The 22730-nt window shown below is 39.6% G+C and overlaps 1 protein-coding gene across 2 annotated transcripts in view; it reads right to left on the bottom strand.

The window, feature by feature from the left end:
• The window catches only part of celf5a (cugbp, Elav-like family member 5a), a 275280-nt gene extending 259852 nt beyond the window's left edge, over positions 1 to 15428 (bottom strand). For both annotated transcript variants that reach the window (XM_052123558.1, XM_052123559.1), the window contains exon 1: positions 15071 to 15428. In XM_052123558.1, the coding sequence (XP_051979518.1) occupies positions 15071 to 15428 (358 nt within the window). The remainder of the gene's footprint in view (positions 1 to 15070) is intronic.
• Between the last annotated feature and the right edge of the window lie 7302 nt (positions 15429 to 22730).

The raw sequence follows: 22730 nt of genomic DNA, 5'->3' as shown, positions 1-22730 counted from the left end.
ATAAATTGTAGCAACAAACAATTGAGTCATTCTCATGTTTTTTTATGGCATAGTCCCACTAACCCCAGATTGCATTTTAAAACATCAAAGCTTTGTTTTTTCTTAAGTCTTCCCACCAAGATGTGCTCCTTTCCACCCATCAGTTTGTGGGGAGCATCAAGCTTGCAATTGCTTGGACACCACTTTGGAACCATTTGCAACACATTCACAAAGTACGTCTAAAGTAAATGAGTTGTCCCATTGATATCAGCAATTGTGTGAGTCTATGTATGAGAAAGAGAAAGTGACAGTAAAACAGATAAAGAGAAAAAACAAAAACACTTTACATTTTGAAGTGTTTCTATGCTTTTTTATGCATATTGTAATAAGCGATTGAGGCCCATAGGCAGCAACAACTTCATAATTGGAATCCATACACGTACAAATTACTGCCCTGCTGTTGCATACCAGGCAAAACTTTTTGGCTGCATGATGAAATTATTTGAAACACTACATAAAAAGATCACACACAGTAATCGCTGACACATCACCCTAAGGACGTAGTGTGGAAGCAATCTACCGCATTGTTGGATAAAAATCTCCATTGTTTGATCAAATGTGATTTAAAAATTAACAAAGGTAGCGGCAGAGTTAGTAGGCCATGGGTTTAGTTTTTAGTTTTTGGATTTTTTCGTGGAACACAAAAGGAGATGTTAGGCTGAATGTAAGGGACTGACAGCCTAGGTCCCCATTCTTGCATTCCATGGAATAAACTAAGTCATACAGGTCAACAATAGGAGGGTGCGTAAGCATTGCCAGAATTTTCATTTTTGGGTGAGCTTAACTTTTAATGTGAACTACCCATAAATGTGTTTTAAAAATCATTACTCATTAGTCACAAAAAAAAAAGGTGAATATGGCTATCGCCAGCAAAACGTTGCTCTCTATTCCAAGGCCCAAATTACATCTAACCCCCGTGCTAATAAGCAATCACACAGACAGAAGCCCACGAGGCCTCTGGCGCAAGGCAGGACTGAGGAATGGTGTAGATCTTCATGGGGAGGTAGAGGCATAGCAGTAATTAAGTCAGCTGAATTGAAGGCGCCGCTCCCTCCCTCGGCTCCTGACAGCCCCCATTTGCTGTTTTTATTTTATACTAGAGCAGAGCTTTCGCACCACTGTTCCTGCCCCCCATAATTGTGTGCAAGCTCTGAACTGATAAGTGCGAAGCTCTTGGTGCTAAATTTGCTTCCTTGCCCCCATTTTCCTCATTCTCTCCTGAGCACTTTGCAACTTCACAAGCTCCCCCATTATTGTTACCTCCTGCTCTTTCCACATTCAGGTTTAGGTCTGAGAATGAAGGAGTAACTTCTAACTAGTGTGCGGTTACCTGGATCCAGTAGACCAGGGGTCAGCATCCTTTTTGAAATAGAGTGCCATTTTTTATTTTCCTGGTCAATGGCTGTTCCGAAAGTTTTAAGAAATCTTCAATGACGAAATATATGACTGGAAAAATAATCTTTTATTCGACTAAATGTCACAAAATGCAAAACAACGCAGGTGCATTTTGAAATGTTTTAATTTACATTTACATTTATGCATTTGGCAGATGCTTTTATCCAAAGCGACTTACAGTGCAATTATTACAGGGAAAATCCCCCCGGAGCAACCTGGAGTTAAGTGCCTTGCTCAAGGGCACAATGGTGGTGGCTGTGGGGTTCAAACCAGCAACCTTCTGATTAACAGCCCTGTGCTTTACCCACTACGCCACCACCACTCCACATCATCTTGTAATGAATGTCACTTCAGTTCTACTTTCTGAGTATGAATTATCGTATGTAGTAAAAGACAGAACAATATTCAAGCACTGTAAAGGTTTTGGGTCTGTACAACCTTGGTCTTGTACTCTTTCGGATCCAATGTGTGGAGGAGTCACAGAAATCCCAGATTTTCCACCATGGAAAATGGCCTCATATCAGCTGCAATGAAAACGCTGATGTCTCTAATTATTGCCGTGGTACTAGCAATTGACTGTGGAAGTTGAGATGCAAAGGAATTTGTCAGCGTTGTATGGCCTTTCAGTGTTTACTTCAAAGGTGTAGTTGTTTTTAGTTGAGAGCTGTGGTGGTTCTGTAGGTGTCTTTGCATAGTGCACGTGTTAGCCGCTGTGTACGGCACTATTTTCTTACAGTGCTTACATATTGTTTGTGTCTTGTCTGTCACTCTGTTGCCATTTATTGTTTTCACCGGGTACCCAAAAAGCTGCCACACAAATGATTTAAAAGTGCCGGGGGGCATCTTCTATGCTAATTTCACCCTCACACTCTGTCATGTTTTAACATCGCGAAGCAAATCTGATATGTTTACTCGCATGATTAACCGAACGTGAAGCGTTGCCGGCTCGTGATGTGCGAATGGCTTGCGCACGCAGCAAGAGTCTGTTGAGTATACTGCAGTCTCGACACATTTTTACTTTTTGTTTAGTCTCCCATTCAGCTCATGAAAACATGCTGCAAGATCATGAGGATTACATCAAGATGTAGATTGGAATGTAGGTACAGAATTTCATATGAATAAAATAGTCTACTCCTCTCTCGCCGCTGCTGGCGTGCCAGTGATTACCCCTCTTCGTGTCAATGCTGGCATGCGTGCCATAGTTTGCCGACTATCAGTATGTACTTACCGAAATATGAACCACTGCCCCCAGTGGCCGAAGCTGGAAGTATATTTCAATGTATGGGCACATGTGAGATCCAGTTTCAGGGTAAAATCTACCCCCAAACCCAAACCCCATTCCTAAATATAACCATCAGTAGAGTAAAAATGCAATTTTAGAACAAAAATGTAATCGCCAAATCGATTTGTTTGTGTGAACATGATTACTTCTTGGTTTCTATGCAAGACCAGAATCTGTGTCTCAGAGGCTGCAAGCCAGTAGCACCAGAGAAAATTTTTTACATGTTTGAACTGATGCAAAAATGTCAGTAATTATGCCAAATTGGGTAGAGTTCAGTGTACATGAACATTTGGAAGCAACATGCAAAAGTAATAGTTTTATGTTACCGATGCCATTTTATAAAAGAGAAATGCACTATTTACAACTAGCCATGCTTAATTATTCTGTGAGTGAAAGTGTCCAATGATGGGGGATTATTTGAGGTTTTCACGCAACCTGCCTATGTTGGCATCTGCCTAATTTGGCAAGTTTCAACTTTCAAGCAAGTAGCAGATAAACTTGTACCAAAATGTCATAGATTGATTGGATGCATAGCCATCAAAATGTATGGAAAGCATTTTATCTCTCTTTTCAAAGTTGATAAGCCTTGTTAATTTTGCTGTCCTAAATACAAGACTACACATTATTTTATATAAATATATATTATTTGCTACTAGTATTATTTTTCCCTCTGGTCCTCAACCCTTTTAGAACAGACGTGCGACCCACCAGTTAAGAACCACTTAGACTATTGAATATGTATAGTGGTCACTGGAATTACACACCATTTTTGGGATTGTCCTGTCTAATGAGTTGACCACCTCACAAAAGAAAGCATGTAGGGTTGATTTTCTTAAATGTGCTCTTTCAGTCACAGTCCAGACAACAATAGTGTCCCTGCCCTTGCCTAATTACTTTGTAATGAGTCTTGTAATATAACCGGTGCACTAGCATAAACTGTAAACCTTAATTAAGGCAGCCACCTTTAAATGTGCCCAGCCACCATGCACCAAAGCAACACTATATTCACATGACATGCACCTAATAAGGGACTGAAGCTGCAGAAATAACCTCAACCAAATGTTTTGGATGTTATGATTCTGGCATTCGTTCGTAAGTTTCTGAATAAAGTTCAAACCATCCTCGAGGGATTGGGCTGCATATCGAAGATTCATAGCAGATGAGTTTGATCCCACTCAAATTGCTTTGTAAGAATTTGACTCGCACAAAATAGATTTCCATTGCTGCTACAGCAACTTAATAAATAGAGTACATTTTTTGATTTTTGCAACTGTGGATATGAGAAAGCCATCTATGCATACTAACTAAAGCATTAACTAAACATATGGACAGCTTCTAAAATGTAAACCATCTCAAATCTTCATGAATCCTCTAGTGTGCTAGAACAACATTTTACGTATGATTACCTACAACAAAGTGGCTTTGGAGGAATTTTGACACACACAAAATAGATTTCCACTGTCGCCACGGCAACTGTAGTGTACATTTTTAGATAACTATAACTGTGGATACGAGAAAGCCTTTTATGCATACTAAAGGCACACTGTAGTGACTTCCTAATACATTTGCAAATATGGTTTGTCATTGTGAGAGTCAAATAGCTCTAGATCAGTGTATGTTGTGATATTAATGGAAAAGAAAACAATTGTTCACCCAAAAATGTTAATTTGATCTTTTTGTAGCAGGTCTTTTCCAAACAATGACATATTTTTTCCCTATCTGTCGAGCTCCAAAAATGACCAAAAGCACTTCTCCAGTTGTGTTTCACAGAAAAATAACAGCATACAGGTTTGGAATTAGATTCTGAATTTTCAAGTTTGGGTGAACTATTTCTATGAAACTGGCACTGAATGTGTCTTGAGCAACGCTGGGGGTCCTCCTCCAGACTGATGTTGCACTGAGCACAGGCAGTGCAACAAAGACATACTCAAAGGAGAAGCATCCACAGTAGGCGACATCTGTTTCCCCCTGCCTCTCTCCCTCTCTCTTTCTGTCTTTAGAGGGTGGCTGGGAGGCGAGTAGTGATGCCAGCAGTGGCAGCTTAACCTATTTTCGGAAATACCACAAATTTCTATTAATAGCCCTGCTGAGCAGCAGGCCTCTCCGCGCATCCCCAACGGGTCCCACAAACTCACTAATAATGTCTTCTCTTAGATCACCTTTAAGTTATGCTCATGTCATAGAACTAATTCTTAATACTAAAATAAAAACAGAAGGATCCTTGGTAATGTTTAGTCTGTAAAGGGGATATTATCTTTCTAATATGCTCTGTGATAAGGCGATCTAGTTAAATTCTTCTACGTACAACAAGAACACCACATTTCCGGATCCTTTGCGAAGAGTGCATGGGACGTCACAGTGGGCTGACATTGCATGTCTACATTCAGAAATGATTGGAAATAACAGCATTGTAGTAAAACTAGCCCATAGATTTCCAATTCCGATTGCCTACCTCATCTCATAGGTATTTGTGAGTATTTGTATGCATTTGTTTAATTCATCATTAAGGAGTTTGCACTTACTTGAGACTATAATATACTTTTGTTTCCCGCATACCACTAAAATTATTAATCAACATAGTCCACACGGATAGTTTGCGTGGAGCCCAGTTTTTCTAACCTTGCATATCTGTATGCTAGTGAGCGTACATCCGTCAAATGCGTCTGTACAGGCTCTTGGTCAAAAGTGTAAATTATTTTAAGACCAATGCTATGCTTTAAGTCATACATGCAAGTCAATGGGCATGGCCATGAAGATTTGGTATTTTCGTGCAAGCATGCGCTATGTCCAGGTACAAGCACCACTGGGCCATGGCCGTATCCACCATTGAGGTCACCAAGGTCCGGACCTCTGTATTTTTTCCCAAGGTGTATATTACATGTCATATAATAATTGCCTAATAATAACTCTTTGGTGCCGCAAAGATAACCGACCTTCTCAGGTGACTGCTGGCTTGAGTTGACCAATGAAATCAGCTGGGGGTGGGCTTTGCACTCCACTGTGCTGGACTATGTCAACAAACCGGGCAGGGCAGGCACCTTAACCACCAAAGCATTATGAGGTGACTAGAGTTAAAGCTATTATTATCCAACCTCTTAAAATGCACATATGTCGATCAGGGAAATCAATACTTTTGGCCCCCCAAACCCGCTAGCAAACTTAGTTTTTGGACCTCGCATTTTTTAAAACCTGCATATGGTCATGTACTGGGCTTGGTCATGTGCAGTTTAATTCTGAGGTTTTCTCCGGTTATTGCTCAGACTTCATCATATTATATAGTCCATTCCCTGTCAAGTACCAGCGATATACAAAGACAGCATTTTCATAAGAAGTTGGTAGTGTAAATGGACTGTATGCAATGACCTGGAAGAATTGATATATGGACTTATGTTCTTTTGTGCAATAACTGCATCCTTGATGAATGCCAGACACATTTCTATGACAGTGACACACTCCATTTATACACATGGGAAATGTGGTTTCCATCAGGATTTGGACGTAGGCTCCATTATATTATACTGAAGAGAATGTAAGTATTATTAATCATTTTCAACTACTGACACACAAATCATGGCTAGTATTAACAGCATATTAACACAGTATTAACATTTTATCGGCACACAGTTCGCTTCTACCGGTCAATTTTGATTTTTGAAAGTTAAATAAATTTATGGAAACTTTAAACCAAGAAAAATTACAAATTAAACCAAAAATATTTCTAAATTCAAATTACACTTTAAATGAAAATAAAATAAACACTCTCACCCATGCTCACTTGTGCTTTGCACTGGTACGAAAATTGTGCTTAGAATTAGTGCTCTTATTAAAATTGGATAAGATGTAGAGTTGCGCTTAGCATGGTCACGAAAATAGAGCTCAGAAAGTCTAGAATGCCAACTGTGCATGAAACGTAACAGAATGAAACAAAAATAAGTATACCCTAGTGTTCAGATAACCGGTGTATTCATTAATTTGACAATAAAATACACAATAAAAATTAAAATTTGAGATTGAGCTATAGTAGATTTTGCTGATACCAATAAATGGAAGCGCAGCGTAGTTCTAGCAGGAAGTCTAGCAGCTGTACATCATCACATCATTAGCTGGGTAACTCCTAGCCAATTGCATGTAAGCCATTGCTTTATAAGTCTGCTCACAATCTATCACATTGCTGTTTCAGTGTGCTAACTGGCAACCTCCACCACCCCACCACCACCAGTTGAGCCCCATCCCGCACGGGGGTATGCTCCTCGCCCCTGCCTCCTATCTCCGGCAGGATATGATGGTTCCCAGTACAACTCCCTCGGACCGCCAGACGCCAAAGAGAGACATTACTTTTCTGTTTTACATTCATCAAATAAATGGCATCTTAAACCTCACTCAAGCCTGCGTGTCTTCCCGATAGAAGTAAGGTGGTAGGAAAGGCAGGTAATGATTAATTGTCAGATTCATTTTTTTAAATCGACTCATAGAATGTAAAAAAAAAAAAATCTTAATCTTTACTATGACGGGCACAGACACAGTGGCTATAAGAATCCAAAATTAATAAAGACCCAGATGAAGTTTATTGTTCTACCAAAATCCTAATATTAATCAGAAAAAAATGAAGATTTGACATTCTCAGACACTGAGGCAACTGAGATTCGTCCTCCACCACACAGAGTCACTATGCCACCACGAGGACCTAGAGTGCATTGGGAATAGAGCATTCTAAATTGGGGAGAAGTAGTCAGTAGTCATTTGGCTATGAAAGTATATAATTTGTATAACTTGTCTCATTGGTAGCAATAGTACTTTGTAAAGAAATAAAATAAATAAATCCTAACCAGTCAAAATAGTCAGTAGTGGGGTCCGAGGGATCTTCTACCAAAGGATTTAAATATTTAATCAAGACTTAATCAGTCAAGGGCACTTGGACATGAATATTAAAAGATAAGATCAACAGTTTGTTTAGAAACTGAATGACAATGTCAACAGTGAAGCATTAATATACTCTTTGCTTAATTTAACTATAATTAGGCTTTCATTGCAATCTATGCCATGATGACATCTCTGATTCATTTTCACAACATTAGAAACAAAATCTGTTTGTTTATTATTAAAAAAAGGCTCTTAACATGCTGATTAATGATGCCAAATTTAGATAGAAAAAACATTCTGACACAAACCTGGCTTAACTGAACTGTTTGAATCACATAAGACAAATGAAGATTCTTTTTGCTTCATTTTTGTTTTCTACAGTGTTTTTAAGCGAAAGATGGCAGTATCTCCACTACTATTGTTAAAATAACCGTGCCTGTAACTGCGTACAGTATATCAGGTTTTATGGGGTGCCTCATGTTTATAGCAGGGAGAGAGGCAAAGTGCGGAGAGCAGGAATAAGCACGAGTGATGGACACGCTTTATTCCCACTCTAGAGAGAAATATTTATCTCTAGCGCGGAACGCACTATTCCTGCTCCGCGCGCATATACACAAGCACTTAGCCAGGTGTCAGATAACGAGCACAAAGATTTACTGTAGATCTCGGCCCGGATTGAAGTGTCCTTAGGTCCATATCCAGACCGGAGTCCACCAATTTGTACCCCTCTACTATATAGTTGCATTTTTCTTTGCATGCCCTTGCTTCAATTACGAACACTTGATTATCTAATCAAAATAACAAAATATGCATTGATGTTAAGATAAAAAATAAGCATAAAAATCAGTGATTGTTTTTATTTTATCTCTAGAGGTCGCTGTTATACTTTAGAACCAATCCTTTCTATATAAAAACAAAAAACTCTCAACAACTATCGGTACAGATTTTGCCGATAACCGACAGTTTCAAAAAGCAACTGTCTGCACAGATTATTGGGTAAAATCGATATATCGGTCTACCTCTAATCTAAAGTACCGATGAAATATCATGAGAAAAATAACTACAATGTAAATATAAATCGAAATATGATTGTATCACCAAAGCCCTAGCTAGAACTACACTTTACGTTTGAATGCCTACGAATTTGTATTCTGTCTCATTCTGTATTACTCTCAACATCGGTGAAGGTGTAACACAACTGCCCATCCACACCTCCCCCTTCATATTAAATATTTTTGTTTCCACCCTCTCCTCATCTGCATGGGTGGATCTGACTCTCCCATCCTCTCAGAAGTGCCCGTCACTCTGTCGGTGCCGCCGGATTAAAGGCCCCATTTGTTTCCAGTGGTTCTGACAATCACTCCATCTCTTTCAGTCTGTTTATCTATTGTGCTTAGCCCTCTGCCTTACTGTCATTTTACCTCTGTTTACTCCAGCTCTATGTGTGCGCATAGCATTTGTCACAGCTCTCTGACTGACATAATGACCATGCCCTCATTCCTGAGATCAAAGAAAGTGGGGTAAAAAAGGCTTTTCTGCACCAATTTCAATGAGGCATTTACATGTTTCCAAGCCACACTCATCAACTGCAACAGAATCCTTCTTTCGCTGTTCATTAGTCAACCATGCTGAATGTTCATTTATTTTCCTCTCACCAATGAATCTTGAAAAAATCAGGAAAGAGCAGTCATTCCTGTGAATCATACATTTCATTCTCTCTTGCCTTGTCTTTATCGCTCTTTCTCTATTGTTTCCTCCATAAAGTAAAACAACACTGACCTTGTAAAGGTTTATAGATTAAAAAAGTTTTAAAAATGTAAACAGTGAGCTTTAACCCTGGGAACTGACCTGGTCACTTCTCAATCTGCCATTGGTTGGCTGTTTTTCCTATCGCAAACTCTACTTTGGTTAAGTCAATTTAGGCCTAGTCAAGATCAACGTGTTGAGAGGATGACATAACGACTAGTCAAATTCAACTTGACTAATGAGCTTGACTAGTCTACTATTACAAATCAGTAGACGTGCAACCCCTATTGAAGACCAGCTTATAGCTTATTATCCCCCATAAAGAGACAGTCACCACGGAGAGATTCACAGCATCTTAAAATAGTGCATCAATAATTTTCCTTTTGTGTTTTATGCTCAGACCACATAAAACGGACATGTTACAGAAGGTCATTGAACCTCTTTCCTCAGAGTGATTTCTACAATACTCTACTGTAAATGCCATCTGCTAAAGAATGGTAATGCCGTTAAAAAAACTAATTTTCCATCTAAAAAGAGAAATAACCTTCTCCACATGGGGGAAAGTCCATCTAAATGCAGGTAAAGGGGAGCTAAGTGGCCAGTTCACATTTAGTTCAGATAGCACAAATAGCTCAATGCAAAGTGGAGGACGGAAGATCTTATCCTGACATTCAGACCTACAGTTCTTGCCAGAAGAGCATTGCATTTTTTAATAGGGAGCCTTGTTGCATATTACAATATTTACAGATGCTTGGGTTTTCTGACTGTCGGACTATTTATAAATTATAAAGAATCCGCTGGACACATTTGATTTAAAGATCAAGGTCAATAGCATTTGCCTGTTTAAATCTTTTAAGATATTTTTGGACAGGTAAATGTTTTCTTATTTATCATGTAAAGGTTTCCTATCCCAGCATAATCAGAATCAATTTTAAGTAAGCCATATTCAGGTTGATCCCTCAAAGAGTTGTAAACATGGGGATATCGACTCTCACAAAACTTGTCAAGAAAATGTCCTAGTCCTATATTTGACATTGTGACATTACTTTTCATGATATGCCTCGAACACAATTTTGGTTTGAATGAACCAAAAACTTTTGGATTAACTGCCAAATAGTCTCACATTACTTTTTTAATGGGGAAAAAATTGACTGAGTGCACCTTTATCTCTTGACAAAACTGGAAATAACATTAAAACTATTTCCAAAATGCTGTCCAATGCTACCTCAATACTATAAGCACTGAAGCATTTATAAGCCAGGCTTTCAGCTTTCGCATGGCCTCCCTACTGTTAAATCAGACCAGGACAGAAATTAAAACTGCTTAATATTTTATACGATTATTTCTAAGATTTCAATCATATGTCTCATTTACTTATACTGTAAATTCATTAGCACAATGGTCCCCTAGACTGCAGTAACGTATTGACACTCCACAGTATCAGATGTTGATGGGTCTGCATTAAGTTTAGATATTAAGATATTCTTATTCAAGTTTAGTTCTAAAGATCCTTGTGTGTGAGTCACACAAGTTAAGGCTAACACAACCTTATCCTTGGGCATCTTTACATGCAGAGTGAAAATGTGTGTAAGTGGCTTTCAAAGAAATGCAACAATAGTCTATTTATGCAACACACATCAGGAGATATATACCATGCTCATATAAGATTACAAATACAGCATAGCATATGTTTTACGCTTTGCAGGCTACAGCATCAACAATCTGTAGCTGTAAAACATGCACATGTTTCTAATGCCACTCAATAACCCCTTACTATACAATATCAAAACTAATAAAATGCTGAGCTCATGTGATCACAGGTGAAAAGCCAGAGTAATGCTCACCTGTTAATGCAAAATCAAGAGACGTTAATCGTTAGGCCCACCGAACAGATCTCATACTTGTTCTTCATATTGAACACTGCAGGGTATGATGTCTCCAGCAAGCTTTAATTGCAACAAACCAACTGATCCGAGGGACCGAAACCTCAGACAATAACTACAGTTGCTAATCCTCCTCCGTTATTATGGTCATGCTTTATTACCGCGCTTAGCAAACTAATGCTCTGCTTTCCTGTGTGGATTAGTGGACTGACTTGGTTCCCAAACATGTTCCCCCATTGGAAACCTGTGTCCCATACATGTGATACATGTGACAAATTAATGAAAAACAAATGCCTTTACTGTCTTGTTTGCACTGCTGTACTAAACCACTCAAACAGGATTTTCTTTTAAGAATTTGTGCATATGCAAATAGATGGCTTTACAAAAGTGGAATGCACAATGGGTACTGGCATTGAGACATTCATCTTGCTTCTCCATAAATTGTCTAGGTCTTCCCTTATGTGGGGAAAACTGTACTTAGTTTTTGGATAAACAATTACATTAGTATCTTCAGTCACATTTGAGCCAAACATTTACACCACCTTAGAATGTACATCACCAATGCAGTCCATTATGTGACAACTCACAAGACTGCATGAAATCCATAAGCGGCATAAAAAGGCATGTACTGTAAATATTTGCTGACTTGTCCTTATTTTCACATGTCCTCATAGAATAATATGGAAAACTGACACTTTCACCCTAAGGAATATAATCTCTATATGGCCCTTTACAACCCATGCCCATTGTACTTGACCCAATGGCACACTGTAAATAAAAGAAATTGCATTTGATACAGCTTATTGGGGGGGTTTGAGTAGCAGAAACTACTAAAAGTGAATTACTTTCATCTACATAAAAACACATGTTAGACCAACAATATTTCCCTAAATGTTGCCGCAACTAGCCTATCAGAGTTATCTGAATGAACAGTTTCATGTTAAGCAATTTAGCTGATTTGCGAGTTCCAAGCATGCATTGCAAAATGAATAAATTATGCGGTTAGTGTTATAGGCTTATTTTTTGCTGGTTTTTGACTTTATTTATGCTGTTATTGATGTTTGTTGCCATTGTTACACCAATGTTAGGAGCACATCTTTTAACTTAATGAGGTTTGTTGATTATCACAGTAACTGAGGTTTGTGTGTTAAGGGTTAAGGTCTATTGTGTGTCTATGTCAAACAACTGTAGGTACTGCCTTGCACTTAACGTCATGTAAAAATCATTAAAATGCTGACAAAATGAAAGTTCTCATATTGGGAATTGATAGTTGGCTGAACAAGAAATAAATAGTTCTCTCAACAAGAGATTTAGCATTTAGTGAACACAAAAATTCACATTGACTAAAAAAAGCAATGTTACTGAGGACAAATATTAAGACAATTGTTGAAAAACTCAAAAATCTCACTGCATCATGTTGCCTTGATTTTGTAAGTTTTCTCAAAAATATATTTTTTTCTTCAGTGCAGCTACATCAGTCAGATAAGTTTCTATAATATATGTTTTTGAGTTCCTGTAGCTCAACTGGATAACATTGTGCTAGCAATGCTTTGTCAGGGGTTTGATTCCCAGGGAACACATGTAAACTGATAAAAAATGTAGGCTACAGCTTCAATGTACTGCAAATTGCTTTGGATAAAATGCCAAATGCATAAATGTAAATCTTTTTTACCCTATTCTTCATTGAAGGATGTTGAAGACATTACACCCCTATTTGGTCACCATGTAGGCTGACACCAGGTTTCCCATGGCATACTACTATATCTTTGGATGTAGATGTATTTAAAACGTTTAACTGATGGGACTACGCAGCTCACAGTAATGCACTGGATAAGGTATATTCACATAGGCTTGACATTCATAAATGCCCAAGAGGACCAGTTTATAAACACTCAGATTGAATGTTCCCTCATGTTTCTGTCTTATATTACTAATAGAAGTTAACACTCAAAATAATGTAATAATTTACATGTCACTATGATGCACGTTTATACCAAGATTAAAAGGCTTGTGCGTAAATTTCTCCTCAGAACTGGTGCGCTTTTGTTACCTTGAATGTCGACTTAAGGTAAGTACTTTCCCACATATATTCTAAAATTGTACAAGACAAATACTTCAATTTACTTTGTCAAGGAGGACACACAATCGGCCCTGAATTGGGCTAATCAGCCTGGAGGGGGATAAAGACGAGCCGGAGGCGCCAGTTTGAGAGAGTGAGAGACACACGGGGCCGCGTTGTGTGTGTCTGTGTGTCTTTATGATTTATGTTGTTTTAAGTTAATTTATATCATTAACATAGACTGTTCAGCTGGTTCCCGCCTCCTCCTTGCCCATCCCTTACCCCGTTATATTGGTGCCAAAACCCAGGAAGGAGGAAGGATGGAAGGAGTCCTCACCGCTGCGGTCTTAAAAAAGGAGCAGCCGCGGCCATCTGCCTGGGGACGGAGGGGTCGCTACCGGCCGCCGAGAGCTGTAGAAATCACTGTCTGCCGAGAAGGGGAGAAGCGGTTCCGCACGTCAGGGGTCGGATGGCTCGCTGCTGTCCGCAGGGGGAAGAGCAAGCTGTCATCAGGAGAGCGAGATAAAGGGGAGCCGGAGGAGCCAGTTCTTTATGTTTGTTTTAAGTTCAGTTTGACGTTTACTGTTCAGTCAGTTCCCGCCTCCTCCTTACCCATCCCTTACCCCGTTACACTTACATTTTGTCATGTATATTCCCTCTATAATTTAAGCATGTGTCAGGACTGAGAATAAAATCAATATTTTTCTCAATTCTCTTGACATTTGGCCAAATTTAAAAAGCACAACTCTGAAATCAATGTAGGCATATATACAGGTATTATCATTACTTTGACATGTTCCACACAGTTAAACCCCAGCTGAAACGGGGCAACTCAGGGGGTAAATAACATAGATGAACGCTTGAGCAAATGGAGCCTTATTACCATAATTATAAACACAGCACAGATATGAAGCTTAATAGTAAGTGACACAAACAAATGCAAATTTGAAAATTTTGTTTCCGAAACACATCGCTTGAGGAGAATAAATGACATAAACAAGATAGTCGCATACAACATTACACCAAAATAGAGGTTTATTTTTAGTCATTGTCTTCTTGTTTGAGTGGCATTTATGACGTGTTTCGTGTCTATTGTCAAGTACAGCGTTACGCCACAATGTTGAAAGCACCGGTCGTAGTAGTTCACTTATGATGCAAAAATGAACGTGTTTAAAGTGCGAATGTGATTTCACACTAAAACCATTACCAATATTTGCAATAGGCTATATTTTGCCGATTAATTTCCAAACACTTGCTGCTTATAGAAACACAAGATAGTGCTCGAGTGGTGGAGTATTTCCCCATTGAGAAGGATGGAAGAGGCAAAAGAAAGACTCTTTAAAAATACATTTTCTTGGAAGCGCGATCGAAAGCAACCAAAATAAAACTGCCATAGAAAAGGGCAAGATGTCCATTGCATGTTGTTTATATTGGGAAATACATAATAATATAAAAGCAACAGTATCCAATGCAAGAATTCAGAACTGAGAAGCTGAAGTTATTTGAATGCTGTGAGAAATAGTGGCTAATAGGGCCCAATATTCCACTTTCCGAAGGCTGTTAACATGACAGTGGACCACATAAATGTCATGTATGATTTGTAATAAAAATAACGTAAATGAATGCATGCGTCACTTGAATGGGTAAATTGTGTGCATACATAATAGGGTAAAAAAAAACTGACAAGAAAATATATTCACCACGTTTCATTCATGTGTCACCGAAGAAAAAAACAACAACAATTACTGTAATGTTTACCAAAAACACAGAGCTCTTATTGAGGAATCGCTGGGTTCATGCGTTTACCTTTATGCATGCCGGTGTATCGGTCCTTCAATACTGTCAATTCGTGAATTTTCCCAAACTGTTCGAATAAGGGTTTCAGGTCTTTTTCCTCAAGGTTCCGCGGTATTTGCCCGATAAAGAGTTTTATGGCATCTTGGTCTTTCATGGTGCCGTTCTCCGGATGAATGGAGATGGATTCTGACCCGTTCATGGGTTTTGGGAATGGGATCTGAGCGTACTGGTGCTGGTGTGAGATAAGGAGGAGTGGATGTTGGGTCGGTGCTGCCCCGGGTCCAGTGAAAAGCAGGCTGGAGTAAGCGGGATGGGGCGGCTGTGGATGCTGCTCCCCTCTTGTCTCAGTCTGAGTGAATCTGGCCATTCTGAGCTGGGAGCACACTGGATAATAATAATGATAACACACACACACTGAGAGAGAGCGAGCAGTCAGCTGGAAACCCAGACTTACTTTTTAGGCGATACACACGTACGCACACATACTCACAGAAAGAGTGGCTATTAAAGGGGTGAGGGAAATTGGGAATGCGTGATATGTTGCTCCTGAGCGACACCCAGTGGCAATATCTATCAACTGCAAGCAGGCCCACAGTCATGGTGGCTGACAGAAACGAGTATTTTCCGTTAAAATACTTTACTTTTCGACAATAACAAGACTAAATGGATCATTAGAAGTATATGAGCACTATTAACATTCAGTAGAAAGGTAGGCTTACAAAACACGGCGAAAAAAGAAATACAACCAACGTTTTTCAGAAAAGCTACACGTTCAAACCAAGTGTGCCGCACAAGCCCTCAAAAGTGAAGCCAAAACGTCTCGATCGCCCACCGGTGACTGGTCCTAGTATAGGTCATAAACCCCGCCTCCCCATGTTATTCAACGGGACGTGAGACCAACACCAATTAAATTACACTTCACATATCTTTTTTCCAAAGATAGTTTCTGTCATTTACTGTAGTTTCTATCACGTTGATGTAATTTCAAGTGTTTGTTTTCAAAATAAGTTTGTTTTTAGTTTTTAGGGCGGGACCTCGATTTCGCGGCTTTACTTCCTGCTCGCTACTGCGCAGGTCTGGTCCCGAAATCGCAACTGCGCAGACTCAAGTCCCAAGATGTCAGCGCCATATCGGGACACTGGCGGCTTCAGTTCTTACCAATGGAAAAGAGCAAAGGTGCGTCGTCCATCTTTTTTTACGGTCTATGGTTCAAACCAACCAACACTGATAGCACACATACATCACCCAGACATCTATTTGATGTGTTTACATGTGGAAGAAGTATTTTTTTATGGTTGTTTGCTCAACTGTAAAAAGTCTTTAAAACGTAAATAAGTATGTGTCGGATTTCAATAAGACATTCAGCAGATGTTTTAGAGACGTTTATGATTTAGGATGTTTGTTAATCCGATTTTTTAAGATGTTCAGCAGATGTTACTTAGAATGTGATGCTTGATGAAAAGATCTCAAACATGTGCTATCTGGGAAAGACAGTATCTGTCACTATGGTTAGGGTTATGTTAGTCAAGCTTATTACATGGGACTCTGGAATACTTGATTCTGACTGGTCAATGTTGCCATCTAGCGGTCTGATATTTCTGAGTAACAACCGCACATCCGGGGACACATTAAGACATATCAGACCGGTCATCTGAGTGCTGTGAGTCATCTTAGTTACCTGTTGTAAAGCGGTCAATGGAAAGGAGGTGGCGAGAACCGGCTTGTCAATATAAATAATATTTTAATATAAAACTTAAACAGAAGACAAACACACACACATGACGGATATGTCTGTAAACTATCTCTCTCTCCCGCACAATCCTCCGCAGTCGGCCTTTATCCCTCTCTGAGGCTTGATTAGCCTGATAAGGGACCGGGTGTGTATGATCACGACCTGGCCCCGCCCTCCGCCCTGCCACACCTGTCCATAAAGCTTTTATCTGCTGTTTGAAAATGACTAATAAACGTAAAAATTATTGTTAATATAAACTACTGTTTTTGACATTTATTCATGTATTTGCTTTGGCGCCACCCTGAGGTGTATGTATAATGTAAAAGTTGTAAAATACAACATTTCTCATGTCAAAACATATTAATCTTCATCTACTTTGGATTTCATGTCAAAGAATTTGTTTGTTTAAAAGATATGTTGAGTTTTGTAAAGTCTGAGTTTCCCCCGTTGTAATGAGTGTAACAGAGCAATTGTAACAGTCGTTCAATACAAGTGAATTATTTTCCTTAGCCATTGTTTTTTGAGTTTATTTTGGCTCAGTTTTTGTTTAGGAGTAGTGAAATGGCTCCACATATGTCTTGTAATATGTTGTTTATTTAAATCACATGTTTTATTTAAGTTTTCAGTGGTTATTTCTGTACAAATGTAATGTTTAATGTCAGATTGCAATACTAATGGTGTAAATGTTGTACGGTGACTTCAAGCGTTACAGAGTTTTACATACGATACTTACACCCAGCACAGTTATATTTCAGCATTTTTTATAGAAGAAACCCTAAAAATGGCTAACTTTGTGGGTCATCGTTTAATATTCAAAGCAGAGTGAATTATATGGTAATAAGTTACCAGAGGTAGAATATATAATTAATCAAATGTTATTATTATTTCATAGCTTTATTATTATAGGCCCATTTGCATGTGTATATGTGATTACAAAGGTGATTATTCACATATGGTGAAATTGTAAAGAAAGTAATAGTAAATCAGAGTGATGTTATATCTGTTGAATATGCTTTCATTATAAAGAATCAATATTTTTCACATTAACAGGGGAAAAAGTAGAAATTAAATTAGTTTATTAAAGATGCTGACAAGCCACGCCTGAGAAAAGTCACTAATTTGTGTCTTATCAACTTTTCTCCTGATTTCTCAGGCAAACCTTAATCTGTCACTCAGGTCCTATGTCTGGGATCTGTAACATTATGCTTTCTCTGATTCAAAGCATTGTTTATCGCCCTTTCATTTAACACGCCCGCTTCAAGTGGCCAAGGTAACAATGCTTACCAAAATGAGTAAGCCAGTCTGAAGCTCCTTCCTTCAGTCACACTATCTGACTTGATAGATTTTAGTTTTGTGTTCACAAAATGCATTATTAAGTGCTAACATTTATATAGTGTTAGCATTGATGACCTACATGAATTTGGAAAAGATCATTTCAATTAAAAATCGAGAAAGAGAGGCTATCAAATCTTCCCGTGGCGCCTGCAACTGTACAGTCTCTGAGCACTGAGGTGCTCCCATGAGCGATCCTATTGACCTGGGCTACATTTGGTCTCAGAATATTTCACCAATCATGAAATATGTCCCGTATTTCTGTTGGCTGTTTAAAAGAACTAGCAATGCCCAATTTGTGAATTCATAATTCTTTTGAGTCAGTTCTTTTCAGTGAATTGGCCAAACGGGCTTGCAAAACTGTCTGAATCGATTCCTGATTCAGCACATTTCTGCACTGCCATTTAATAATTTGGAATGGTTTCTCACACAGTAAAACAGAATCAGTATATTTATGTATACAGAGAACAAACAGTGGAAATTTACCTACAATGAACTGAAACAAAAGGTAGTCTTTTTGAGAGGTAACTTTGAGAAACTTCAGCTAGTGCTGTGTCATCTGAACAAGGGGCTGTTCAAACCAAATGTGTTTTTGCATCCTCTCGTGCTGTTTTTCAATCATTTTCCATGTAAACGTTCACTAAATGAATGTCTTTTGACAACTGCATCAGGTTTCACTGTGTTGAATCTCTCATTGGAATGCTGCATTTTTTTTGATGCCGTGTCAAGTTAAAAATAACTTTTTCAGCTGATAAAAATGCGTCTTGAGACACTGGCATTCTGTTCTATTCGTTGTTGTGCATTTTGCTTTATTTGAACAGTTACTGGAAGAAATGCTTTTAGCCATTAGTTACATGAACGCTACTCGTACTCAAAAATGCTTCTCTCAAAGTCACCAGAATCGAATGCTTTGGTGTTGTTTTTGCCAAAAAATCCTCAAGGGGAGCATGCTCTCGGACCCCCGTAGATATAAGGTTGTATTGGACAGATTTCTGTGCATACCCTCAGATGTAATCCTGCAGGTGCCCATGGTAACTTCAACAAGCAAGTGACTTTTACAAAAAAGTGTCAGATATTCATTTACAAGGAGAGATGCATGGATTTTGTGTTCAAGCAAAGGTAAGTTAATATATTTATTAAAAATCTGTGTTATTGATACTAGGTAATATATACTAGGTCATCGTTTCTCAGTCTGAGTCTATGAAGTATTGATCTGGCAGTCATGTCCTTCTTGTGTTATACTCTGTCTATTTTATAGTTATAACATTAGGGCACAGTCCTGTATATGTTATATTTGCCTTTAAGATTGTTATCTTTGGTGGTTAAATTAGTTAATTGCTGCTGTCCATTCCAGTGGTTCTGAACTGTGGGAAGAGTGACGTGTGATGCCTATGATGTTGAAACATAGCCTGCAACTGGCAGTATTTTCATTTTGTTGTACAGTATGTCAAAGCAAGCTCTTCTGGCACTATGGTTCATTGTTTGACATAAACATGCATGGCTCAATATATGACAATCTTTAATCTGTGTGTCATGTTCTGTCCTGTATAAAAACTATTGGTCTTTAAGTTTGCCACTGTGTCAATTGTTTACATTGACTGGTGGTTTCTAAGGCAGCAATTTACGTCTATAACATTTCTGCGATATTACACTCACCCATGTTTTGGGCACTCCTAAACATTTATATGCTGTTCTTTCTCAAAAAAAAAGTTGTCACTTTGCTACCCTGGTGTGAACGTTGCATTGAAAAAGGTAGCAGAATAGGCTTTTTGTGAACTGACAGTTTCAATGTTTCTAGGAACTCCATTTGTTTTGAGACAAAGCAATTTTAAAAGAACAAGAGATGGAGCAATTTCTACACTTCATTCTCTTGGTCAAGATCAATATCAAATCAATATCTCACTCAAAAGGGGCTTTTCAGAAAGATATGTGACAGTCCAAACTTCTGCATTATCTGTTGAAAGCATCAGTTTTGTAATTGTTATTTTGTTGTTCATATGCTCAACAATGTATTGTACATTTCTCATACCCTGGCATGCTATAATGACTGTAGTATGTCATTAAAATGCCAATTTCGACTTATATTTAACATGAAATCAAAATTAATTTTTTATTTGCTAAATGCCTATGGTGTGTGATTCATCAGTACACCTGGATCCAAATTGAAAATAATAATACTAATAATGTTTTAGCAATCTTTTATCAAAATATTTGTACTTTTATCTTTACTTTTTCAACCCCAACCCTCCAATCACTTGGATCCATTCTGGTATGTAAAGCTCATTTTTTATGATCAAACTAACCTGGTCTCGTGACAACATGGCAAAATCCTGATAAATTAGTATAAAGTAATTTTAATGAATCCAAAAGACACAAAACACACACGGCACGGCAGCTGCGTGTGGCTCTCTCTCTCCCGAACTGCCGCATCCGGCTCGGCCTTATCCCTTTCCTCGGCTGATTAGCCCAATTGGGTGGCGGCCGTGCACACTCACGGCCCGGCCCCGCACTCCTCCTCGTCACACTCCTCCCTCCTTTGCCTCAGACTGGGGAATCCTCCCCACCCACTTTCCGAGGGGAACCATGGGATCATGCCTGCCTGCATGCATGGCTTTCCTTGCCTTTCGAGAACTGGGAGGGAGACAAGGGCAGGGAAGAGAGGGAAAGGGCAAGGCAGAGCAACAGTGAGAGAGAGAAAGAGGAGAGAGAAAAAAAATTAGCCTGGTCGCCTGGTCATCAACCACTCCTTCACCCTGTGGCAGACGACAGTCGCTCCTTCCCTGGTGGACCAGAGCAAGTCCTCGGACCCCTGGCAGTGGCTGAACCACTCCAGGCGGCCGGCAGCGAGCCCCTCCTCCCCTCGCAGATTGCGGCCATTCCTCTGTGTCCAGGTGGCTGCTCCTTTGGGTGGACAGCAGTGACGAGGACTCCACAACAGCGCATCCCTCCTCCTTCCCAGGCTTTGGCACCAATGTAACATGGTTCAAATGGGCAAGGAGGAGGCGGGAACAAGTAATGTTAATGAAACTAAAAGACACAAAACACACAAACTGCACGACAGCTGCATGTGGCTCTCTCTCCTGAACTGCCGCAGCCAGCTTGGCCTTATCCCTCTCCTCGGCAGATTAGCCTGACTGGGGGCTGGCCATGCACACTCACAGCCCAGTCCCGCCCTCCTCCTTGTCACAATTTTAAATTCTGTTTGTTGATTGGTTGGTCTGAATGGTAATAAAGGTCGGACCTTTTTGTACAAGCTAACTCATACGATAGCTTACAATTTCGCCATGAGTTGTCATGAGACTATGTTGATCCAATCAATTCCCGGCCCACATTTCTTCTGGTTTTTACCCGGAAACACTTAAAACTACAGAAGTAAAATGGATGTAAATGGTGTTTCATGTTTACTTAAAAATTAAACTTAAATTTGTGCTTAAACAATTTGTACTTACAACAACAATGCTTGTTGTTTTGAAATAATGCAACTGAATGGTGTGACACAAACCCATCCATCCATCCATCCATCCATCCATCCATCCATCTTCAACCGCTTATCCGAAGTCGGGTCGCGGGGGCAGCTGCTCCAGCAGGGGGCCCCAAACTTCCCTATCCCGAGCCACATTAACCAGCTCTAACTGGGGGACCCCGAGGCGTTCCCAGGCCAGTGTGGAGATGTAATCTCTCCACCTAGTCCTGGGTCTTCCCCGAGGCCTCCTCCCAGCTGGACGTGCCTGAAACACCTCCCTAGGGAGGCAGCCAGGGGGCATCCTTACCAGATGCCCAAACCACCTCAACTGACTCCTTTCAACGCAAAGGAGCAGCGGCTCTACTCCGAGCTCCTCTCGGATGACTGAGCTCCTCACCCTATCTCTAAGGGAGAAGCCCGCCACCCTTCTGAGGAAGCCCGTTTCGGCCGCTTGTACTCGTGACCTAGTTCTTTCGGTCATGACCCAACCTTCATGACCATAAGTGAGGGTAGGAACAAAAATTGACCGGTAGATCGAGAGCTTTTCGGCTCAGCTCTCTTTTCGTGACAACGGTGCGATAGAGCGAGTTCTGCCCCGATTCTCCGGCCAACCTCTCGCTCCATTGTCCCCTCACTCGTGAACAAGACCCCGAGGTACTTGAACTCCTTCACTTGGGGCAAAACCTCATTCCCTACCTGGAGTACGCACTCCATCGGTTTCCTGCTGAGAACCATGGCCTCAGATTTAGAGGTGCTAATCCTCATCCCAGCTGCTTCACAAACCCATGAACTTGAAAAACATTCACATTAAAGATCTTGAAAAAAGTACCAATTGTTATTTATTTTCATGACAGAAATAAAATACATTAAGAGCCACATTTCTTGGAGCTCTCTGTGTGTTTATGTAGGCGTTTGGTGATATGTGGCGCTTATTTTTAGTGCTGAGATAATAGAAGAGAGCAGAGTGAGAACTTCCAATTCTTGTGCTTTATTGACCACCATCAGTAGTATTTCGCCTGGCTGAGGGGGCGCTTAAAGAAATCAATGCCACCAGTGCTATATGCACAAACTTAATATGTAGCATTCTAAATTAACATGCAAGCGTTTTTTATCCACTGGTTGTTAAGTACTCAGTGGGTATG

This window comes from Xyrauchen texanus, chromosome 50 (assembly GCF_025860055.1).
Source record: "Xyrauchen texanus isolate HMW12.3.18 chromosome 50, RBS_HiC_50CHRs, whole genome shotgun sequence".
Lineage (NCBI taxonomy): Eukaryota > Metazoa > Chordata > Actinopteri > Cypriniformes > Catostomidae > Xyrauchen > Xyrauchen texanus.
This window is presented reverse-complemented; position numbering and strand designations above follow the sequence as displayed.